The sequence below is a fragment of the Asterias amurensis genome, chromosome 2 (assembly GCF_032118995.1).
Source record: "Asterias amurensis chromosome 2, ASM3211899v1".
Classification (NCBI taxonomy): domain Eukaryota; kingdom Metazoa; phylum Echinodermata; class Asteroidea; order Forcipulatida; family Asteriidae; genus Asterias; species Asterias amurensis.
Window position 1 is genome coordinate 6,770,946 of NC_092649.1, and position 23,950 is coordinate 6,794,895.

The 23,950-nt window shown below is 36.4% G+C and overlaps 1 protein-coding gene across 3 annotated transcripts; it reads left to right on the top strand.

Annotated features, from left to right (window-relative positions):
• Positions 1-23,938, top strand: LOC139950324 (uncharacterized). 3 transcript variants are annotated; one of them, XM_071948940.1, is made up of 10 exons: positions 1-465; positions 1,701-1,840; positions 3,149-3,274; positions 11,131-11,213; positions 13,651-13,724; positions 15,146-15,250; positions 16,361-16,429; positions 18,001-19,080; positions 20,653-20,705; positions 22,161-23,938. In XM_071948940.1, exons 2-10 carry the CDS (start codon positions 1,752-1,754, stop codon positions 22,273-22,275), a joined length of 1,794 nt encoding a protein of 597 aa, XP_071805041.1. In that variant the 5' UTR covers positions 1-465; positions 1,701-1,751; the 3' UTR covers positions 22,276-23,938. The 3 variants fall into 3 exon arrangements, with proteins under 3 accessions (XP_071805041.1, XP_071805047.1, XP_071805056.1); XM_071948946.1 differs by having other exon boundaries at positions 16,361-16,402; XM_071948955.1 differs by lacking the exons at positions 1-465; positions 1,701-1,840; positions 3,149-3,274 and adding an exon at positions 7,571-7,761.
• The last annotated feature ends 12 nt before the right edge of the window (positions 23,939-23,950 follow it).

Genomic DNA, 23,950 nt, shown 5'->3' on the forward strand with positions numbered 1-23,950 from the left:
AGGAGTGGCGGTAGAGAATCTACAAAACAATACAAAAAATGGTGTCGCCCAGATCTTCTCTGTGACTTTGTTGAGCTTAACAATGTTCTTTTCAGAGGTATTGTGTACTGTCTTGAGCCGCATGGGTTTAAATTGTAAACGCTAGACACAACACAGGCAACCTTTTGTATGGGTTGACCATTGTATGTCTATAAATTATAAGACTCTAATGACTTTTTTAAAATTGTTGAATCTTCACCCCCACCGATCCTGACACTGCACCACAGCACACGAATAGGATTTTACTTGTTCTTCCTACTCCTGACCTGAGTCCTCGCCCTAAACTAAAGGCTAAAGTTCTGGCTACAAAGTGAAGTTTGGTCGTCTGCTCGGTAATCCCTGACAAGGAATTCGATTTGTACTTTGACCCAAGCCAAAGCAGTTGAATCAGCCATTTCTCTCAATCTACATACACTAACAGGAAAAGTGAGTGAAGATTTATTCGTTTTTTTTTATAACATAATAAACAACTCATCTGTACTGTAGTGTAAACTAAAGTAAAGAAAATGGGAAAGACTTCCACAATAAACTTAGAGTAGTACCAGTAGTATGTTTTTAAAAGATTATTTTAGCCTTATAGTCATAGAAACAGTACCTGGGGTGCTGTACTCTTTTTAAATTAAACAAAAATATGTTGACATCATCCGTGTGCACGAACCATGTACAGCGCCCAAGTTACTGAATAAAGAACCATCCATGATCCAGTGCGTGGTGGGGTGCTGTACATGTAGGTCTACTCCTTAAATATTTGTTTTAAATCTCGGTTAGTGACTGGGTCTACGGCTATTTACACCTGTATAAAATAGTTAAAATGCAAGAGCATTGTTGATGTTAGTGTCCACTACTGGAAGCACCGCCCACCATTCCTCATATGGATGCTGAACAGGCTTTGATGAGAACCCACTGAGATGTAGATGTAGATAAGGGAATCAATGTGTGGTGAAGAGGTTTACAACTAGTGGTTTAATCCCAAGGAGGCCTGGTTCTTGATAATTTTACCGAGACAAAGTCGAGGTAAATTATCAAGAACCAGGCCTCGGCGGGTTTAAACCACTAGTCGAAAACTGATTCAACACACTTTGATTCCCATTCATAAATACCTTTTCGGTCAAAAACATCATCACTTTTTGGTCAAATAGTAAAATAAATGCCAAAATTATAATTGTTAAATGATTTCTTTCAACTCAACACCCCTCCAGCTATGAAATGGTAAAGCCCTCCGCTGCCTTCGGGTAAACAATTCCTTATAAGGAATGTTGTGGGCATCGCGCGTATCGCATGATGTGGCACAACTGTTTCAGCCGTTGCTCTCGACCAATAGGAATGAAGAAACTGTCTTAAAAGAACAGGTGCAAGGTCACATGTCACGCCCATGAATTAACACTTTTTTACTGGTCATAAACAAAAGTTTATACACACCCATGTGTGCGCTCTCAACCAATAGGAATAGCGAAACTGTCTAAGGTATTTATGAATGTAGATTAGCACATAGAATTTCAGTTGAATTGCCTGCCATATAATCCAGTCGTACTCTTATGGCTCACTAGATTTGTGAGAAAGATGTGATTAATGTATTATTCTTCTTCTTATAAATTTCTTCTTTTTTTACTCAAGATCGTTAGAAAACTTAAAATGAATTATTGTGTGTGTTGTATTTCTAGTTGCTTTGGAGCTATGTGTACCCTGTGTAACTGAAGGGAGAAAGACTTGCAATGGCTAACGGATTTGATCCCAATGGGGGTGACCCCTGCTCAGTCTTCTTCAACGGATTCGCTCACGACGTCAAACCATCTGATGTCAGGTAAAATAGAATCACCTCCATGGTAGGATGAAGAGAGAATGGAAAACTTTATGTATCCTGCCACCACTTTTCACTCATTTTCACTAAAAGGAAATCAGAAGTTAATTTATTTCATAATGAACTAAAAAGTGGTGGCAGGGTTCGTACATTTTTCTGAGAGATTTCTGATGGCATGGCTGAATCATCAGAGTGTGGGTATGAATCCTGGTCCATGACACTATTGATAACTGCCTTTCATAATTGCTTCTCTTTACCCAGATGCCCTGGTGTATAAATTGGAACCTGAATTAGCCGCTTAGCACTGATTTAAGCATCTTGTGGTTGTATGCTCCCCAGGGAGTTGAAAAAGTTTGAGAACTACTCTAGTCAATTTGTTTGCCTGATGAACAGTGACATAGGCCTACATATTTTACTGCTACTATAATACACATACAGGCCTGGAATTAAGTGGAGGTCATAAAGGCATGTCATGGCTGAGAGGTTAAGAGCACCGGATTCAACTCTGGTGTTTGATCAGCAGAGTGTGGGTTCGAATACCCAGCCATGACACTTGCTACGTAAAATTAGAGAGGTAGTGCTTTCTGCTCTACCAGCCAGGCTTCAGATTGATGACGCCCAAGCCAACATCCGTATGGACTGTAAAGGGGGTAACGCTGTTTCAGCCCTAGGAGTAGGTGGCAACGGCCTCTGGAATAAAATAATTGTAGCCCACACCTTGAAGTGGCCTTCAGGCCCTGTGTGTCTGGCGACTTGCATAAAAAATAAATATATAAAAAATGGCATCCATTTCTCTGGTCTTGGCATCTGCCCCCCTTCAAAAGTTTCATATAGACTTTTAAGATTTTCCAATGGAACTTAGTGCCTTCTGCATTCTAGAAATGGCTTTGCGCTCTCAAAGATGAAATTCATGGCATGTTATTATTTGAGCTTTCACGTTAAAAGTGACCATACAATTTGATCTGCAATTCTTGTAAATTGTTCTTCTAATATTGTCTGATTCCTTAACATTGTTATCATATAAGTTTCCCAAGTAATTTGGAAAGGACTCTATTGTACTACCAAGGCTACTGGTCATTTGTAAATTAACATGTACTGTGGCAGGCGCATAATTAGCTAGCAACCCTCGGGTAATTTCATGACACTATTGTTCTATAGTATGGCTTTCTACCATAATTGCTTCTCTTAAACCAGGTGTATAAACTTTACTTAAAACCCAATATGTTTATAAACATTGGTATAAAACCTATTCTAAATGGCTCCACGGCATAATCTGTAGTTTCTTCATGATTACTTATGTTTTGTCTACAGTGCGTATTTCCACGAGAAGGGTTACCCTAACCGAATCCTCTACCAACGTATTCAACTACAGCAGTTTCGGTTATATTTGGCACTGAAGTTTGAAAACCCTGAATCTGCGAAGGAAGTCTGTGAAAAGTGAGTTACCAATTTTGATATTCGTACACGTGTGTACATGAGAAATAGTTTGTCGAACACTATGTCGGATAACGTCTATTATCTACCAAACTTGCCCCCCTCTCAAAGTCATCCCTAACAATATTGCATCTCGACACAGCCGCCCCCTACAAAGTCGCCCCCTGTAAAAGGTTTTAGCAATTTCTGGAAGCCATCTCTCAAAGTGACGGTGTACAAAGTTAATTCAGATTCACGCACAAATTTGTTGGTGGCCTATTGTTTTGACATTAGCAGAGTCTGTTTCAAAGCCTTTGAGAATGGTTTGAATTGCCTGGCTGCCAACAAGCTTAATGCATTTGTACCAGGTCCTTTTTGGTTGGTAAGCAGTTTGCAACAGCGAATTCTATTGTCTACATGTATTTTAGAGACTTGCAAATTTTTCTGTATTATATGTACAATGTAAGTTTTAAATAGTTTTAAAGTAAAATCTAGTTAATTTAATTTTTTTTTTATATGCTCCCTCAAAAATCAAGTCAGGAAACAGCGTTATGATGTTTATATGTGTTTATTTCCATTTTTCCCAGAGATTGAATAAACTTTAATATGAAATGGAATGGCATGAATGAAAAACAAAGTAATAGAGTAAAACCATGGAGGTCTACCTCTTGGTTAAAATCAAAGGGAAGTAAGGAAATTAAGCAAAAAAAACCCCAAAACATAAATTTTCAAGCATATAAAAACACATCAGTAACCGAGTGAGCATTACCTTATTAAAGTGAACAATCCAATTAAATAAATAACTTGATTAAAAATATTGATTGAAAGTATTAAATCAAGTGAAAAAAAACCAAGTAATTGAAGTAAAGAGCAATAGGCTGTTGCCGTGTTATTACTTTGGTAGCTGTTGTGTTTGACAATTGCCACAAAAGGAGGGTCATACTAAATCTACACAGCAAAGCAGATTACCACAAAGTGTATACACTGTTAAAACTCATTGCACAACACCAGATACTCAAAAGGGAATTTCCCTATTTGTAGTTTGTGTCATGCGTGTACCCTCTCTAGATGGATGGATGGGGTGATTGTTGGTTGGCTCCTTCAAACTATACCAGCAACTGACTCCGTCCTTACTATATTTATAACTCTGTAGTGTGTACGTCACATGATGTGCGCGCATCTGCTGTACGCGCATCTGCTGTACACACAAGGTTTAAGCTACTTCCAACTAAGCTCCAAAGCTTGCATTCATTGTTCGACAAGTTTGACCCCCAAGAATCACTCATTTCAAATTTGTCAATTAGCTATTTCTTTATCACAAAAACTGATGGTTCTGAAAAGACATTGAGACTCTGCAAAACATAAGTGGAAGGCAAAGTCCAAAAACTAATTTTGGCATTTTTAAATTCTCAAAGAAATTCCTCCAGATGGTAATCGTTTGAGTCAGTTTGTGTGAAGTGGAGCTATTATTACAATTGCGAAATGGATTAAAAATACATGAGTAATAAAATTTAACCTGAAATGTAGTGTGATTTGTAAAAAGGGAGGTGGTTTGAGGAGGGAGCCATGGTTGTCACCGCCATATGTTTCTCAGTCAGTATTTTGAGCTTTAGTCTGTAAGTGTACCATAAAACAAGGAGAATCAGCCAACCAGTCAATTTGCAAACTAAAAAAGCACACACGTACAGAAAAGTTTGTTGATTTGACGTAGATCAGTGGGGTTGGTTGGGTGCTGGGTGAAAAAAAATACATGTTCTGATTGTTACATTTTTGTATTGTTAAAACAAAACTGTCACAGAATACGCCACATAGGCTTGGAATGCAGGGGGAAGATAAACACGATAACTGAAGTCACTTCAGTAACAGGAACTGGACACTATTGGTAATTACTCAAAATAATTGTTTAGCATAAAAACTTACTTGGTAACAAGCAATGGAGAGCTGTTAATAGTATAAAACATTGTGAGAAACAGCTCCCTCTGAAATAACGTTGTTTTCGAGAAAGAAGTAATTTTCCATTAAATTATTTGAATTTGATTTCGAGACCTCAGAATTAGATTTTGAGGTCCCGAAATCAAGCATCTGAAAGCACACAACTTCGTGTGACAAGGGTGTTTTTTCTTCCATTATTATCTCGCAACCTCGACGACCAATTGAGCTCAAATTTTCTGGTCTTTGACAATTACCAAGGTGTCCAGTGTCTTTAAAAGCTCTCATTCATTTAGAAACTGGTTAAAACAATATCAGCTCAAACAGGCCGACAAATTGTATCACTAATTAATTGAAAGACCAATGGTCAAGTTATTTATTTTGTAAATTTTTTAAATGTTCACTGCTGCGTCTTAGCATTTTGTTTTGTATCTTTCTTTTTGTTAGTTATTTTGTCAAATTTTCTCCATATTAAAGATACTATGTCAGATTTTTTGCCTCAAACATTAAAAAATTGATTTTTTTCTTAGTGAATGGTAATTCAAAGAGTATCACCCGCTCTAACGAAAACAAGTTTAACTTTTACTTTTAATGGTTGGGAACCATGACAAAAATTTAAAACGTTTCTTATAAAACACATAAGAATTTGTCATGTGATATATTGTCGGGATCCCGACAAAAACTAATTTTGAGCACTTTATTTCACTGCTACTAATAATTGGCGCACTTTTTCAAGCAATGGCTAAAATGAAAGCTTGTAACTTTCTCGACCCCCATCCAAATACCTGAATTTTAAAACAAAGTTTTTGGGTGAAATCGGCCAAAAATCTGACATAGCATCTTTAAGTGCTTGTAAAATTGTCTCAATTTTGCATTCGTTTTTTTTTTAAACAAAGCAATAACAGTTATACAAGAATAGCAATTAAGACTAAACAGCATTCATAAAATACTATTAATTTCAGCTTGAAATAGATGGTCAAGTCCTTTTTAGTTTTAACCATAATTGGGATCAGTATCGAGGATTGAGTATGTACCGTATGGAAAACTTGACAAAAATGGTGATAGATTTATAAAATATTAACCGCTCCAGGAAACGACACTGCATAGTTGGTTTTCCTAAAAATAACACTGGACAATATAAAATAACATTGTACCATTTATGTCCATTGTGTAAAATTGACTGATTAATTGTGGTCTCCATGCACTGAGACATGCATTGTTCGTGTGTTCATGTAAATGGTTTCCCTTGTAATAGCAGAGCAAATGTCTACCCGAAATGTATCAATTGCTACTAAAAAAAAATCACCATTTGCTGCTTCAATACCATTACTAGTATTGAGCATTCAGTGTGCACAAAATGAGTTTAAAGCCACTGGACCCTTTCGGTACAGAAAAAAGAAAAAAAAAAAAGTTCACAGATTTACAAATAACTTACAGGGTTTACAGAAGGTAGTGGTGAAAGACTTCCCTTGAAATATTACTCCATGAAATGCTTTACTTTTTGAGAAAACAGTAAAACAATATAAATTCTCGTTAGCAAGAATTACGGATTTATTTTAAACACATGTCATGACACGGCGAAACGCGCGGGTACACGGGTGGGTTTTCCCGTTATTTTCTCCAGACTCCGATGACCGATTGAGCCTAAATTTTCACAGGTTTGTTATTTGATATAGAAGTTGTGATACACGAAGTGTGGGCCTTGGACAATAGTGTTTACCGAAAGGGTCCAATGGCTTTAAAGGCAGTGAACACTATTGGTACTTACTGAAAATAATTGTTAGCATAAAACCTTACTTGGTAACGAGTAATGGGGAGAGGTTGATAGTATAAAACAGAGAAACGGCTCCCTCTGAAGTGATGTAGTTTTCGAGAAAGAAGTAATTTTTCAAGAATTTGATTTGGAGACCTTAAATTTAGAAATTGGGTTCTCAAAATCAAGCATCTAAAAGCACACAACTTTGTCTGACAAGGGGGTTTCTTCTTTCATTATTATCTCGCAACTTCAACAACCAATGTAGCTCAAATTTTCACAGGGGTGTTATTTTATGCATATGTTGAGATACACCAAGTGAGAAAACTGGTCTTTTACAATAACCAATAGTGTCCAGTGTCTTTAAAATGCTATTCGCTAAATATTTTCCTGGCAAAACTGCTGGCTGAAATCATTGCCTGTGTGTGGTTTTTTTTATTATATGATTGGCAACGTTTGGCCTTACATACATCCACTGCCTGCCTAGAAACAAACACAAGACTTTTCAGAGTGTGCAGTGATGCATGAAGGTCTAAACACATACTAAATAGGCTCTCCCCACGGAAACTGTTTCAAAGGGGGGGGGTGTAGGAGGAGGAGGGAGGCAGGAATAGCCCTCCAATGAGCAAAGCCAACGTGTCTTTGACACTGCCTGCTTGATTTACTCATCTTGTGATCTCACACGCATGATTTTCTCAGTGGATGTGTGGAGCAACTGGGAGGTAACGTTGCCATAAATTTTGATCAAGACAAACTCTGTACTGTACCTTGCTGTAAGACAGCGTATGGTGTGTGATGGCTCTGAAGATAATTGATAGTAAAAACAATGGTGAGTTAACGGCAGTATGACATAGTCATGCTAGTAGATGATGCATGAAATAAATGAATTCATCATAATGTACTGGACTTTGTATAACTATATGCGATGTCAATTGATGTATTTGACGTGAAGTGGAACAAATTTGAAATTCTTTTAATCAAGGGGAATTTATTGTAGATCTAAACTTGCTGACTGATTATTCTATAACTATGTTATTTTTTATTGGAAAATGGTGATTATAACAACGAGATGCATTGTATTGGTGTTCTATTCTGAATCATAAATTATGTATACATGGATATATTATAAGGATTAGGTCCTCCTAATTTCTTATTCCTCCATGGTGGAACTACACAGTGTATGCTGGAATATGTGTGTACATGTGTACATGTGTACGTGCACATGAGTGAGGTTCTCTCAATCCTCTCACAGAGACACATTTTAAAAACTCAAGATGTTTTTTCAAGGGGGGTTGAAGGTTTTAGGATGATCGGGGCAGTGAAGAGTATTGAGCCAGTCCCCATCCTTTGAAAATGTTCTGTATTGATTCTGTATTGTTACTAGTCATACAAGTACATGGCATCCTCCTAATTCTATTGAGGTTTAGTAGTTAGTAAATGATCCTATACTGGATACCACTCATATAGACAGACATGAACCATCTGTCTAGAGGAGACCATAATTATTGAAGTAGATTCAAAACTATGTAGCCTAAGTGTTATTAAAGGGATGCTGCAGTGAGTTAAAATAAAAAAGTTAATTTTGCTGTCATTTATTTCTGATATGTATTGAACATCAAGAAAATGTGTTTTGTTTATTCCCGACATATCTGACTTGTGTAGTTAGCGAATAAGTCGTGCCCCCCGTTTTGTGGATTGTTCCCGCCCCCGTACCATCAACGTCACGTCGGGAATTCAAACATATCGTCGGCAAAAAGAGTCTGGTCCCTAACTACACGCGCCTAGGTACCAGGCCACACAGTGCACATGTCTCTATAGCACACAGCTAGGGGGCCCGACGGCTCGGGTTACCGACATGACGTCACGTTTATGCAAATGAAGGCTCCCTTTTAGGGGCGGGGCGAGTTCCCCTAATCTCTTGAAAACCATTTTTAAAATACTTGCGCATTTAATAAAAAATAGAAAAAAATATTTCAGGTTTAAAAAGTCATGTTTAATCGTTTAAATGAATAAAACAAACACTGCAGCCACCCTTTAAATAATATTTAATATAATTAGAACTCAACTGAAATTAGACAGACCAGGGTTCTCATCAGCACCAAAACGACAATTCATTACCAACTACAGTACATTAGAAGCAGGGTTAGAAATATTGCAAGTAACCATTCTTCCTGAATACAAAGCACACATAATGTAAGTCAGGAATAATAGAATGCATGATAATATCAGAGTGCATTGGCCGGGTGGTTTAGAGCAAAGAATTTAAGTTCTGGTGCTGATTCACCGGAGTGTGGGTTCGAATCCCGGTCATGACACTTGTGTCCTTGGGCAAGATACTTTACTATAATTACTTGTCTTCACCCAGGGGTATAAATGGGTACCTGCGAGGGTAGAGGTTGATATTGTGTATGAAGAGCCACAAGCGCCTTACAGGCAGCTCAGTGCTGTACACTCCCTAGCTATAGGGTTGAGAAACATTACAGGAATGTTATTGGCCCTATGACCAGGGCACTAATGTAAAGCGCAATGATACGGTTATTGTGAGATGTGCTATATAGAATTTGTTATTATTACTATTGTTATTATACATAGATACAGTGTCCAGCATTGTTGAGTTTATTTTAATTTTACAAAGTCACTGTTTTTATAAACAAAGGTGACATGGTCTAGAAACCATGACTAAGGTAATAATACTGTATGTAGTGTTTGATGGACATGTATTAATATTTTTTTAATTTAATAATAATCATAATAGACAATTCTTATATGGCGCATATCACCGTGAGGACAAGAAGTGAGAAAAAGAAAGACAAGAAAAAAGGAGAAAATCAGGGTTTTTTTTTAAAGTCTTTCAAACATTGAAAAATTTGCTGAAAGTCTAGAAATGATTGACAAAATTGATCGAACAGATGTGCTTTAACCCATAATTAAGCCTCACATATATGGCTTTGAAATTTGTTCAATAACAAACATAAATTATTAATGACTTGATGTTTAAAGCCTAGCAGAGTCTATTTATTTAAAATATCTTTTGAGTTTTGTTTAAATTTTATTAAATGCAAAAGATCTGAAATACAAGATTTGTTGAGATTTGGCGGGTAGGCTGATCTGCTGTTATTGGTGAGATACTGACCTTACATTACAATGCAAATTTATTCAACATTATTAAATACAGATACACATTCCACTATTTGAAAGTATTTATTGTGCGCTACCAAATTTTACATTGTGCATACACATTATACAATTTAAAAAACATGGCTGGTATAATTTAAGAAAGCTGACTTTAGCGCAATGTTTAGCGTTATGTTTATATCTAAAATGAGACACATTGGAGCATGTAGGCAGGGCAAAATGTACCTCCTGACTGTGCAGTCCCATAGTCTGAGATTAGCAGGGCATTCATACAGAAGCACCAAAGAACCTGTCTCTCAGCTCATCAACTGGTCACCGAAACATGGAAGGAGAAACAGGGGAAGACAAAGGCTCAGCTATACCGATGTAGTTGCTACGGACATCGGGGTGCTTCCAGCTGATCTTCCCAACCTAATGAGAGATAGACAGGGATGGGCGAGCCTCAACATAATTCCGACCTCGGTCGACTAGAGAGAGAGAGAGAGTGCAGTCCCAAACCTGGCATAAATTATGCCCCTCTCAATATTACAAGTTCAGACCAAGATTCCCCTAATATTGCTTTGTGTCTTTGTCTCTTTGTCTGAATTCCATTTTATTATTTCATGGGGCTTGACATGTCAAATCACTGAGGTACAGTCAAATTAATTGACATTTCTTTATAAGTGCTGGATGCAGTAAGGTTTTCTGCTTGACCTTGTTTTCTATGTAGCTTGAGTGTTGTAGAGTGCAATCATTTTTTACTACCTTGGGCTACCTGCTGAGGCAGACCTACAAATAGACTGTGAAGGTTGTTTTGATTTGATGAATGTAGAACCTCTCATGTGTTGGTGGAGCGTTTCAACTGCAAAACAGCAGTTCACTACACTGCAGCCGAGTGTGCTGACAATTCATAACGAGATAATAGAATTAGCTGTTGCAAACTGCTTACTAATCAAAAGGACCTCTGGTATGTATAAATGTAAAAAAATAGTTGATGGCGTGACGTTGTGTTTTCATCTTGAATGATAACAAATATTTTGCATTATTTATTTATTCTCTCCCTTTTATTTACATTTTTCTTCAGGTTTAACAAAAAGATAATTTTTGGCTACAAGATTTTGCTCTCTTTCTTCAAGAAGACCTTTTTGAGGCGGAACAACTCGTCATGTAAGTATATCAAAGCAACTTTTCTTTTATACTAGACATAGACCTACTAATGGTGGAATTAAACAAACAAAATACAGACAACAATTGACAACTGGATTTGTTATAGAATTCGGTTATGTTTGTGATGATTATACAATCTCTCTTTGAGTTGTGGTTCTGAAAAGAACATGCAGTGTGACTTGGGAGGTTTGGTACTGGCATGAGTTGACATTTAGCTTTAACATTGGAACTAGTCAACTGCATTTTAATTTTCCCCTCTCACTGTAATATTTTGTAAATTTGCCTGTATTTAGGTGAATGTTTTATTTGAGTGTGTACATTTCTGTCCTTTTAATCTGTGTAACGTTGTCTTTAACAAATAACTGTAAATTTCTGTATGTATATTTATAATGCGCACAATAAAATTCTTAATTCTTAATTCTAATAATTAACAACCCTGGTACTTTGTCTTTACGATCGGTGACCAAGGGTCTTTTCCAAACCGATAATTACCCCTGTGGCTTATACCATTGTTGAGCTGTTCATATTTATTAGTTGATTAACTCTCTAGATACACGTAGCAGCTCAGCAATGAAAGGGTCTCCTCTCCCATGCCTTTCCATACTAATTAATTCAACCCTACTGTACTGTTGGGCAGTAATCAGACCAAGGTCAGACCAGACTATTCAATATCATTCATTGTGGTTTTGAATGCAGATTATAAATGTTCCATCCCTTTGGATGGAACAAATTTCTGTATGTGCATGTTTATGATGCGAACAAGACAACTCTTAATTGGTAATTCTTAATTAACAACCCAACAGCCCTACTACTTTGTCTTTACGATCGGTGACCAAGGGTCTTTTCAAAACCAATAATGACCCCTGTGGCTTATACCATTGTAGCCTACAATTGTAGGTTGAGTGTGTTTTGCAATACACTAAAAAGAACACAGTTAAAGTTATTGCTAGAGAGATCACAAGTTTGCCCCAGGTTTGTTTGCCCCAAAATTTTCACAAATTTGTTATAAAACAATAAAAATTGGCACTTTGAGATACAACGCTACACTGTAAATCAAAAGTGGTATTTATTTTTATTATTATTATTATTATTATTATTATTATTATTATTATTATTATTATTATTATTATTATTATTATTATTATTATTATTATTATTATTATTATTATTATTATTATTATTATTATTATTATTATTATTATTATTATTATTATTATTATTATTATTATTATTATTATTATTATTATTATTATTATTATTATTATTATTATTATTATTATTATTATTATTATTATTATTATTATTATTATTATTATTATTATTATTATTATTATTATTATTATTATTATTATTATTATTATTATTATTATTATTATTATTATTATTATTATTATTATTATTATTATTATTATTATTATTATTATTATTATTATTATTATTATTATTATTATTATTATTATTATTATTATTATTATTATTATTATTATTATTATTATTATTATTATTATTATTATTATTATTATTATTATTATTATTATTATTATTATTATTATTATTATTATTATTATTATTATTATTATTATTATTATTATTATTATTATTATTATTATTATTATTATTATTATTATTATTATTATTATTATTATTATTATTATTATTATTATTATTATTATTATTATTATTATTATTATTATTATTATTATTATTATTATTATTATTATTATTATTATTATTATTATTATTATTATTATTATTATTATTATTATTATTATTATTATTATTATTATTATTATTATTATTATTAAAATCTTATTTAGTGGAGATGTAGTAGAAGTTATGGTAGCTTGGGCATGTTGATGTGTATAAAACAAGGATCTCTGAACAACAAAGAGAGGAATATGCAAAATTTAAGATAAGATTGCCAATCCTATCAAATTTTCTAATGAGGTCTCCCAAGCAATAACAAAATAATTGGCTTTTATAAAACAATTAATCATTCTATATTATAGCAAAACCAAATACAGGTTGATCCATAGATATGTTACGCCACACTCGGGGTATGCATAAATAATAAATAAAGATAATTGAACACAAAGTAATAAAAACCAATGAATTATAAAACAGAATAATATTTTTTAAACAATGGCTAAAATAAATTGCGCTGCTTGCATTTTTCTTTTACAAAACATAGTTCTTTGTTGGGCCTGTCAGCGAAGCATACATTAATGCATTAATTTTGATGGCTTTCTGAGTGGATGGAGTCGGTCTGGCGTCATGCATCGCTGCAAAGTGAGAGCGGACAATAGGCGGGTTGACACTGGGCTCCTTACTTGACATTCAGTCCCATGTAGCTTATGCTTGATAATACTTGAGAGCTTAGTTGAATTGACTGATGATTTATGTGTTTATTATAAATGTTTGTTTGTTTGTTTTAAAGATCCCTTTATGCAGGATCGACTTCGGAAGATGCGAGCTCAGGCTGCCAGGAGGCCATTCTGCTTCAAGAAAAGGGTAAATTAATAAATTAATCAATTAACATTTCTTGAAATTATATTGGTGTTGCCCACAGTGGCTGACCATCGGCTAATTCTTTATACACTTAAAGAAAGTGGACACTATTAGTAATTACTCAAATAAATATTAGCATAAAACTTTACTTGGTAACGAGTAATGGGGAGAGGTTTATAATTTTCCACAAATTTCAGAATTAGATTTTGAGGTTTTGAAATCAAGCAGCTGAAAGCACACAACTTCGTGTGACAAGGACAACCAATTGAGCTCAAATTTTCACAGGTTTGTTATTTTATGCATATGTTGGGATACGCCAAGTGGACTGGAGACTGGTCAGTGACAATTACCAATAGTGTCCAGTGTCTTAGAGTCATAGATTGGTAAGCACTCCAAAGATTAATGACAATGAAAACTTTGTGAGACGTACTGCATCTGTTACATAGTATCAAAAAGCGCAATACCCAGAGTTAAAACAGCGTAAAAACAGGGTTTGATATGGTCGATGCCGCATACATAACACACTCTTGTTGGTATGGATCGACCAAGCAGAATTGAGATTCAATTTGGGGTGTTTTTTTTGCAGAACTTTGGGATTTCAGTTTTTCTAGCAAATAGTCAGAAGTACACAACATCCCGCCTTTCAGCAGCAACTAAAAACATAGATGTCTACTCGTGCATTCTCTACCAAAGGACTATTTGTGTTGTCTGGACACTCTCTTTTGTCTGACATGAAACTGCGCCATCAGTTTGAAATGTTGTAAACTACTGGGTTTTTTTTAAAGTTCGCCGAACCACCCTATCATCTGGTTTCAACAACTTGCTGCAATCCTTCTCCCAATGTTTTCCTAAGCAGAATAATTTCCTCTATCTTATTAACAATAACACTTCCTTTGGCCCATTGTCAAGATTATGTTAATTGCAATCAATGAGAAGCCCAACACATGTACAGTGAAGGTAATAAAACAGTGAAAGTAAGATATATTTTATGAGTGTCATACACAAGCCACCACTGAGCAACAAGATGTTTAGAAAATTGTAAACAGCAAAATCACTGGATCATGATATGGGCCCAATTTCATGGAGCTATTTATGCACAAACAGTAGCTAAGCACAACAAAATTATGCTTACTAGAAAAAGATTACCAGTCAAAATAGCATTCCTAATGTGACATCTGTAACTGGTACTCTGCTCATTGTTACTCACTGACTCCGTCGACCCAAGTTACTTGAGACAAGCAAGATGATACACACGCCACACTTCACGATCCCTCTTGCAGCCAGCTTGGTCATCCGTAGTCTCCAACCATGTATCTTTCATTTCTGCTTAGCAGTATTTCATGGGTAAACAAGTAATAACACTTGATGTGAATTAGACAGTACACTATGTTGAATTGACCCTATATATATTTCTTGCTCAACAGTTCTACAGCCACCTCTCCCCAGCCCGGAACTTCAGGTCTCGATCAAGACGACGAAGTCGCTCCTCCTCAAGCAACTCGGACAGAAGCATCAGTCCGAAGAGAAAGGTAGACGAGCAGAAACTATGAAAGATTACCTGTTGCCCTAATAGTGTAAAAGTGATTTTAGTTCATTAGTTTGATTCCTGCCCTATCCCTGATCCCAATATTCGTGAGCAGATGTTGGAATCCCACCGAGTCTAGATCAAGGTTATAGCCAGGATTTTCTATAAAGGGTGTTAAAATTTGCTGTAAATTTAGAAAACTGTTGGTCCAAATTGTTCACTTACAATACATTTACATTCAATGATAGATAAAACAGGCTGTCCGAATTTAAAACAGTCACCCCTATGCCTATAACAAAAACAGTTACTGTTATGTCAAGGATTTTAGTGCATGTTTGTAATGAGCTTATTTTTGATTTCGGCAATCAAATTATGCAGCAGTGATTTTGGAGGTTCTTCAAAAAATGTTGCCTCAAATTTAACAGTTTTGTAAACTGAAACGGATTTAATATTATGTTCTGGTAGGAACTTCATAATCAGTGATCTTTCAGGTGGAATTATTTTTCTGGTGGAATGGTACTGGTATGAACTGTGAGATGTCAGATTAAAAACTAATTTATAATGCATCAAATGTATCACAATATTTCCTGTACTTTTTTTGGTTGTCATGATAACAAAATTGAGAATGACATTCAGATTTGAAAGTCAACAAGCAGGAAATCAACTTTTAAAGCCAATACCCAAATAATCATCGTCAGACTTTTAAACAAGTGTGCAATGAAGATTGTTCTATCAACTGTGGGCTTTATTTTAAATTGCCACCATCAGACCAAAAGGTTTAAGGATTCCACTCTGCCTAGTGCAATTTGGCTTTTTATTAGCAGATGGTCAAGATAACGTGTTTTTTTTATTTTTGTTGTACTTGCTACAGGATGTTGTTGATCACTCTGTTATATTTGTATATTTCTGTAAATTTGTAATTTTTTATTCTTGTTGCCTATTGCTGTTATGCCTTTACTTGTATGTATTCCCCTTATGCACAGGGAGGATAATTCTTTTAAATTTTATCATGACAATAAATATTTTAATCATTTGTAAATTTATCTGTATCCAACTGTCTCAATGGCGAACACAATAACTTATTTTTGTTTCTTGTTTGTTTCATTTGCTACAGCGAAGAACAAGAAGCAGAGAGAAAGTCAGCAGTAAACGAAGAGTGAGTTTTAGTCGCTCGCAGATTACGGTATATTGATTTTAGATTATCTCTCATTGGCTGAGAATAGTTCATCTACATGGTCACTGCTCTTCACATGATCACGATGCTTCTGCGAGTGTAAACCGAGACGACCAGGAATGGGTTTGAATAAATCACAGGTCCAGAGTTTAAATCTGTCAGGAAGTACTGTAAGATAAAAGAACATGTACAAATAAAGACATTATGTTGGGCCTGGTTTCCTGTTTTTGGTAAAGTCACTGCCAGTGCAAGTAAACATACCTCATTTAAAGGGGCACCAAGGCCAAGATCTGAGAACCGCTGGAAATATTCTCTTATTACTGACACCATGTGTGTGTCTACCTGCTGGGTAGATTATGTTACTTTTGAGAACTTGTAGTATATTCTACCACCGTGGAGTAGATTTTTCGGGAGACTTCTCAACTACCACAGAGTAGATTTTTGGAATGCGGGAGACTTCTTGGTTCTGAAAAGAACTGTCCTGCTTTTTAACTACTACCTGGGCGGAAGGTAGGAAATCGGCAGTGACTACTTATTTCGCTTAGTTGATCGAGGGGACTTTATGAAATTTACTACTGCGGAGTGAGTTCTTAACTGACAAGCTTGCTTCAGTCATGCAAATCATAATACCATCAAAGCTCATTGTCAGATCATACTTTGGTCAACGATGTAATCCAGTTACGACTAAATTCAAGCTTTCTAAATACCCCCCCCCCCAACCACAACAGATAAATTTAAACTCATGTGAATTAAATAATGACAGCAAATCTCCTCTGTTTGTGCAATTCATAATGAGCTGATTTCATTATTTTTGCCTCAACATGTTTTTAAGTGCGCACACATTCTATAAGTCTGTCCCTAAACATCTTAAAGAGTGCCTATAAGTTCAACTAGTTCTGTGTTCATTTTACCAATGAAAAGAGTCCTTATGATTTAGTTTGGAAAAATATTACAAGTTTCTTACCTCCTATTAAAATGGTGTTAAATGGCAATTTATTTTAAATACCCTTTCAGTGGAAAATATTTCCAAACATCCAATGATGTTGTCACATATTGTCAATAGAACACTCTCCCTAAGTCAAGGATGTTAACACTATTCACATTTTCCAGAAACTCCTCAAATGTTTTCTTTTCCAACAAGCAAAAGTCATAGCCTACTTTCACCCTATTTATTTATCAACTTATTATTTGTTTCATTTGTTTGAGTTTCATTTGTAGAGTGTCATGGCCACGTGGTTAAGAGCATCAAATTCAATTTCTGGTGCTGATTCACCGGAGTGTGGGTTCGAATCCCGGTCATGACACTTGTGTCCTTGAGCAAGATACTTTACTATAATTGCTTCTCTTCACCCAGGGGTATAAATGGGTACCTGCGAGGGTAGAGGTTGATATTGTGTATGAAAAAGCCACAAGTGCCTTAACAGGCAGCTCAGGGCTGAATACACCCAAGGGAGCTGAGAAACATGACAGGGATGTTATTGGCCCTATGACCAGGGCACTAATGTAAAGCGCATTGATACGGTTATTGTGAAATGCACTATATAATTTGTTATTATTATTTGGGTTTTTTTTGTCACTAGGACCGTTCCCATTCACGTTCTCGATCATCCAGATCCTCAAGGTCTTCGTCAAGATCTCGGACGCCCAACAGATTCTCTCTCAGCCCAAGCAGTTCTAAAAGATCAAACTCAAGTGTCGACCGCTTCAGCGATAAAACAAGTTATTCAAACAAAAGAAAAGTACAATCTAAAGTATCCATTGTGGACTCCAAAAAGTACAGTAAGAAAAGATCCAGGTCTATGTCTGAAACTGAGAATTCCCCTACGAAAGGGAAACTAGTGTCCCCATCACCTCATAAGGAACGATTCTTGAGCAATTTTTCTCCTGTGTCCTGTACAAGTGACGATGACGCCATGTTAGCAGCAAGTACGTCGCCTAAACCAGCACTTGGTCTAAGGACAATGACAGCTAAGCATGCCACGGTGTCTATTCACCCTGAGCTGAAGGTGCAGACGGATCTAAGCAGTCACACTACCAATTTATTCTCCCCTAAGTCTAGTTCTCATAGTAAGAGGGAAGATTGGGATGCCTCTGAAGGTGACTCGACACCCCTGGAAGGAACCCCTTCACCAAGGGGCCCAGGACTAGGACCATTATCCCAGCTGTCCCCTAAACCGAGCTACAGCGTCTATGGTAAAGTGGGTACCTTCAAGGAAATTAAAACAATGGACCGCCCCTGGCAACTTAAACCCCTCACTATAAGAGATGAGGGTTCAACAAGCCAGGTCCCAACTCAGGTCGAAATGCAATCCTTCACTATTTCCGTAGCAAACACAAATGCCCCGTTTGACGGCAGCAACAACGCGCAGGCGGGAAACCGCATTGTCGTCCAGAACAATCGGACAGAGACGCCTTATAGTGTCCCTGCAAGTTGTGGGGCCGTGGGCAACGGACAACAACAAACCCTGACATCACCAACGAGACCACAATCTCATCCTAGTAGCCATGATGGGGGCTGGTCACCAAGTACTGGTCAACGGATACAGAGTCCAACTGCATCATCAACTATAAAAGTTAACGGCTTGAAGAAGCAAGGGCAGCCTGACTTCAACCAAGACAGGCTGGAGAGGCTGAAGACAAAGAAGGAGGAGATAATCAAGGTAAGTCTTGCACTCAAACTTAGTCGTACCTCGATTTGAGCCCTAATCTCCCATTGAAGATATCAATATACCCTGATTAGGGAACATGTGAGTTTCGCAACAGTAGTTTTCCATTTAATGTATTCCCTGTGGGTATGTGACAACAGTGGTTTTCCATTTAATGTATATCCTGTTGGTATGTGACGACAGTGGTTTTCCATTTATTCCCATGGGTATGTGACAACAGTTGTTTTCCATTTTATTCCCAGTGGGTATGTGACAACAGTTGTTTTCCATTTTATTCCCTGTGGGTATGTGACAACAGTTGTTTTCCATTTTATTCCCTGTGGGTATGTGACAACAGTTGTTTTCCATTTTATTCCTTGTGGGTATGTGACAACAGTGGTTTTCCATTTTTTTCCCTGTGGGTATGTGACAACAGTAGTTTTCCATTTGATGTATTCCCTGTGGGTATGTGACAACAGTGGTTTTCCATTTAATGTATATCCTGTTGGTATGTGACGACAGTGGTTTTCCATTTTATTCCCATGGGTATGTGACAACAGTTGTTTGTCCATTTTATTCCCTGTGGGTATGTGACAACAGTTGTTTTCCATTTTATTCCCTGTGGGTATGTGACAACAGTTGTTTTCCATTTTATTCCCTGTGGGTATGTGATAACAGTGGTTTTCTATTTAACGTATTCCCTGTGGGTATGTGACAACAGTGGTTTTCCATTTTATTCCCTGTGGGTATGTGATAACAGTGGTTTTCCATTTAATGTATTCTCTGTGGGTATGTGACAACAGTGGTTTTCCATTTTTAATGTATTCTCTGTGGGTATGTGACGATAGTGGTTTTCCATTTTTAATGTATTCTCTGTGGGTATGTGACGATAGTGGTTTTCCATTTGGTGCTTGACAATGCATTGTGTACCCCATCCCCTCCTATTGTGTCTTCATTGTTTTCTTGGAATCTCAGGGAATTCTTTACAGGATATTAATTTAATCCCTTTTTTTGGGGGGGGGGGGTTTACTTCTGTGCAAGAGGAAAATAGTGTGTAAAAATTAAGGGCACAATTGTCGGGTACACCATCTGCCACATATCTAAATACTTTTGATTTTGATGTAATAATTGCACGTAGAATGAAGAACAGTGTTTGGTTGATTCAATGGTGTGTGATATGAACTGTGTGCTGTCTAGAGCAGACGTCTTATCCACATATTCCTACTTATTTCCAAGGACCAAGTTTCTAATGCTTGCTTAATACAACATTCTGTTATTCCGACCCAAATGTGCATCCCTCAAGGGGTACCTAAACTCAGCCACCACTAGTAGTCCAGCTTTCTCCTGAAGACGACATAGTAACTGTTTTAAACGTCAAGACCATACTGGCTCTTTTCAGAGCCAACACTCCCACAAAAGGGATTTGCACATGGTTGTACCCACAAGTTTACTATTTATTTAATGTATCTTCATATTCTGTTCTTCGGTCAAGAATATTCTGACCTTCTTTGGATTTTCATTTGATACATACCTTAAATATTAGTTGCACTTTCTTAGTTTCTTGATTTGATTATTTTGTGTATGTAGGCATACAAGCAAGACTGTGACACGTTTGCCACTGTAGTCAGAATGTTGATCAGGTAAGCAAATTATTCTACATTTTGAGGTCTGTTACAAACACGTTTTTTTATATTTTCAAAATTCAAAGAAAATCTGTGATTGGTAGTTGGAAACCAAATTGGTGAGTTTGAATCTGCGAGCTTATTGATTGTAATGTTTAAATACCAATGCAAATGTTTATTTTATTTAAACCAAACCAAAATGATGCCACATAGAGACATATGTTTCAATAGACTATGCAAATGCAAGTCTTGCGTGAATCATCAATGAGTAAGCAACTCGATTATATTTCTCTATTCAATCAATTTTGTTTCAGGTAGTGTATATTTATCCTCACTCGGTGTATCCAAACAGAGGCAAAACCCCAAAATGTGAACGTTTGGGCCCAATTGGTCATGATGCTTTTTATAGACTCATTAGGAATGTGCATTAAAACTTCAGTAAGATGTTCATTTTCACCAATTCCAATATATGGTAGCCTTGCTCAAGGCAGTCGCATTATTCGCTCTGAAAAGACGCAGCTGTAAACCCACCCGCCGTATACCCTGAGCATGGTGTGTGCGATCACACCGAATGACCCACCCGTATACACACTGTCACATCGCACGAATACTGTTCACACAAGCCATCGCACTCGTACACCACTAACCGCATGCGGAGGCCGTCAGGCCGACAGCCTTGTCGGGTCTGTATCTTCCCGTTTTAATGTGTTGTATTGAAAAAATTCCAATAGTGGACGAAATTGGGGGGGCTCTAGGATATGCTAGTATGCAGCTCATGAATATTTACATCGTTCGTCAGACCTATCAGACAACACAGGATGTGAGGCAAATGAATTATTCATTTTGACGTCCAATCACGCACTTCCCTTATCACGACCTTTGGACCCTATCATGCGTCCGTGGTGGTGGTGTGTGAGGTAAACATGTCTCGTCTTTCGCGGGCATTATGGTAATGAGCTGACCGTGGGAACTCTTCGCTTATTATAGTAATGAGGTCAGTGGCTTCAACACAGATCCTACAAGGCTATCGGCCTGACGGCCTCCGCATGCGGATAGTGTACGGGGGCATCGTGTCGTGCGATGTTACGCACAGTGAATACGGGTGGGTTTTTACACAGCGGCGGTCTTTTTTCGGAGTGAATAATTCGACTGCCTTGAGCAAGGCTAAATATATGGATGAAAACTGGAGAACAAACTCACTAGTGAATTCATCAGACCTGCAACTCATCACAGCTGGTTTTCTCCTTTTACTGTTAAAGACAACTACAGAGGACGTGATGAGCTGGTTGTAATTATGTTGTATATTGAAATTGGTATAATTAACATATTTACTGAAAAAAAAAAAAACCCTCGTTGTAAAGAATTGTGTGCTTTTAGATGCCTTAGAAAGGCTTCAAGTCTGAAGTCTTTCTCAGATTCAAGTTTGTTGGTGAAAAATGACCCGTCACATTTCTTCCATCTTCTCGTTCACAGGAAAGATACCGGACTGGAACAACGTCTGCAACAAGCTCTCAGAGAAAACCTGACGGAGATCGGTCAACGTTGCGTACAAGAACTACAGGATGTTGTGGATCAAATGAAAGACTAGAGAAGATGTTTCTACAAGACGTTTATGTTGTTGCAGCCATTCATTCGCTGTATCAGGAGTGGTACTCGTATCTCATTAGATCAAGACTAATTCTCACTGATAAAGGGGCAAATATTTGTGGCAGTAGAAGCTGCCATTGTAGTACTAGTGCAAATGGTCAATATACAAATCCAAAACCTTGTTTTCATCCAAAATCTTCCGAAGTAAAACTAGCCGGGACATAAAGCTGTAGGTCCTGTGTGTTGTGTAATGAATGTACAAGAACCCAGTACACTTATCATTATTAAGAGAAGGGGTTTGGCTGCACAATATCACCTTGTCACAAGGGGCTACATTGGATGCAAATAAATGGGTCTTATAAAATCAAGCATAGCTTTATATACCTGTTAAGCAAAATCATGAACGCTTAGAAAAACAATCTTCTATTGTTATAGAAGGTTCTAGTACTACAGTCTTCAGTCTAACCGAATCAAACAAATCATGCTGTTGCAGTTGATCGGTGTGGAGTGTTTTGAGATCATTCTCTCTGAAATTCAAGTGTGAACTGTGTTATAGCAAAAGTTGATAAAATTATGAACAAAAACATCTTCATAAAACTTTTTTTCTCAGTGGATCTGTTTGAATTTTCTGTATACAAGTCATAACCAGGCTTTGGGATTTATTTGTAAATATTTGATGTCTTATTGCCCATAGGACACTATTGGTCATTGTCAAAGACCAGTCTTCTCACTTGGTGTATCTCAACATATGCATAAAATAGCAAACCTGTGAAAATTTGAGCTCAATCGGTTATCGAAGTTGCAAGATATAAATGAAAGAAAAAAAACACCCTGGTCACACAAAGTTGTGAGCTTTCAGATGCTTGATTTCGAGACCTCAAATTCTAAACTTGAGGTCTTGAAATCAAATTCGTGGAAAATTACTTCTTTCTCGAAAACTCTGTCACTTCAGGGGGAGCTGTTTCTCACAATCTTTTATACTATCAACCTCTCTCCCTATTACTCGTAATCAAGAAAGGTTTTATGATAATAATTATTTTGAGTGATTACCAATTGTGTCAACTGCCTTTAATGTTTTTGTCACTCTGTGGGAGTGTAAAGTTTTGTGTGTTGGTATTAGGGATATAGTTTCTGAGGTCAATGTTCAATCTTTTGGTAAAACCAAGATTAGTCAGTCTTAAAAGTAGAGTCTAGATATACCATTTTGATATAAACAATGAGAACTTTGTAAGGTGCCCATGTAAATTATTCAAGGTTTCTAACAATACTGAAATTTGACTTGATATTTTATTTTTGTAACGGTGTTTAAACAAATGTATATAATAAAGAAGAAAAAAGATTGATTGAGAAAAACACTGAACAATTTGAAATTTGAAAAACTACTAAACAAAACATACTTGCTGCATTGTTTGTGTGAAGTAGTTAGCATTGTGATTTAAATGTTTAGATTAAATAAATGTAAATTCTGACATTTGTGTAGGTAGTGAGAATATAATCATCACTAATGAAGTTGTTCTTTGGAGTGTATTTCAACTTTGCCTGAAGAGTGGACCTTTTTATCCGCTTTAGGGACCATTCAAAATAATCAATGTTTACAATTTTTCTCACAAAATTGTGAAAGGAAATAACTAAAAATAAAAATTCATTTTTAAATCGAAATTATAGCGCTAAAATCA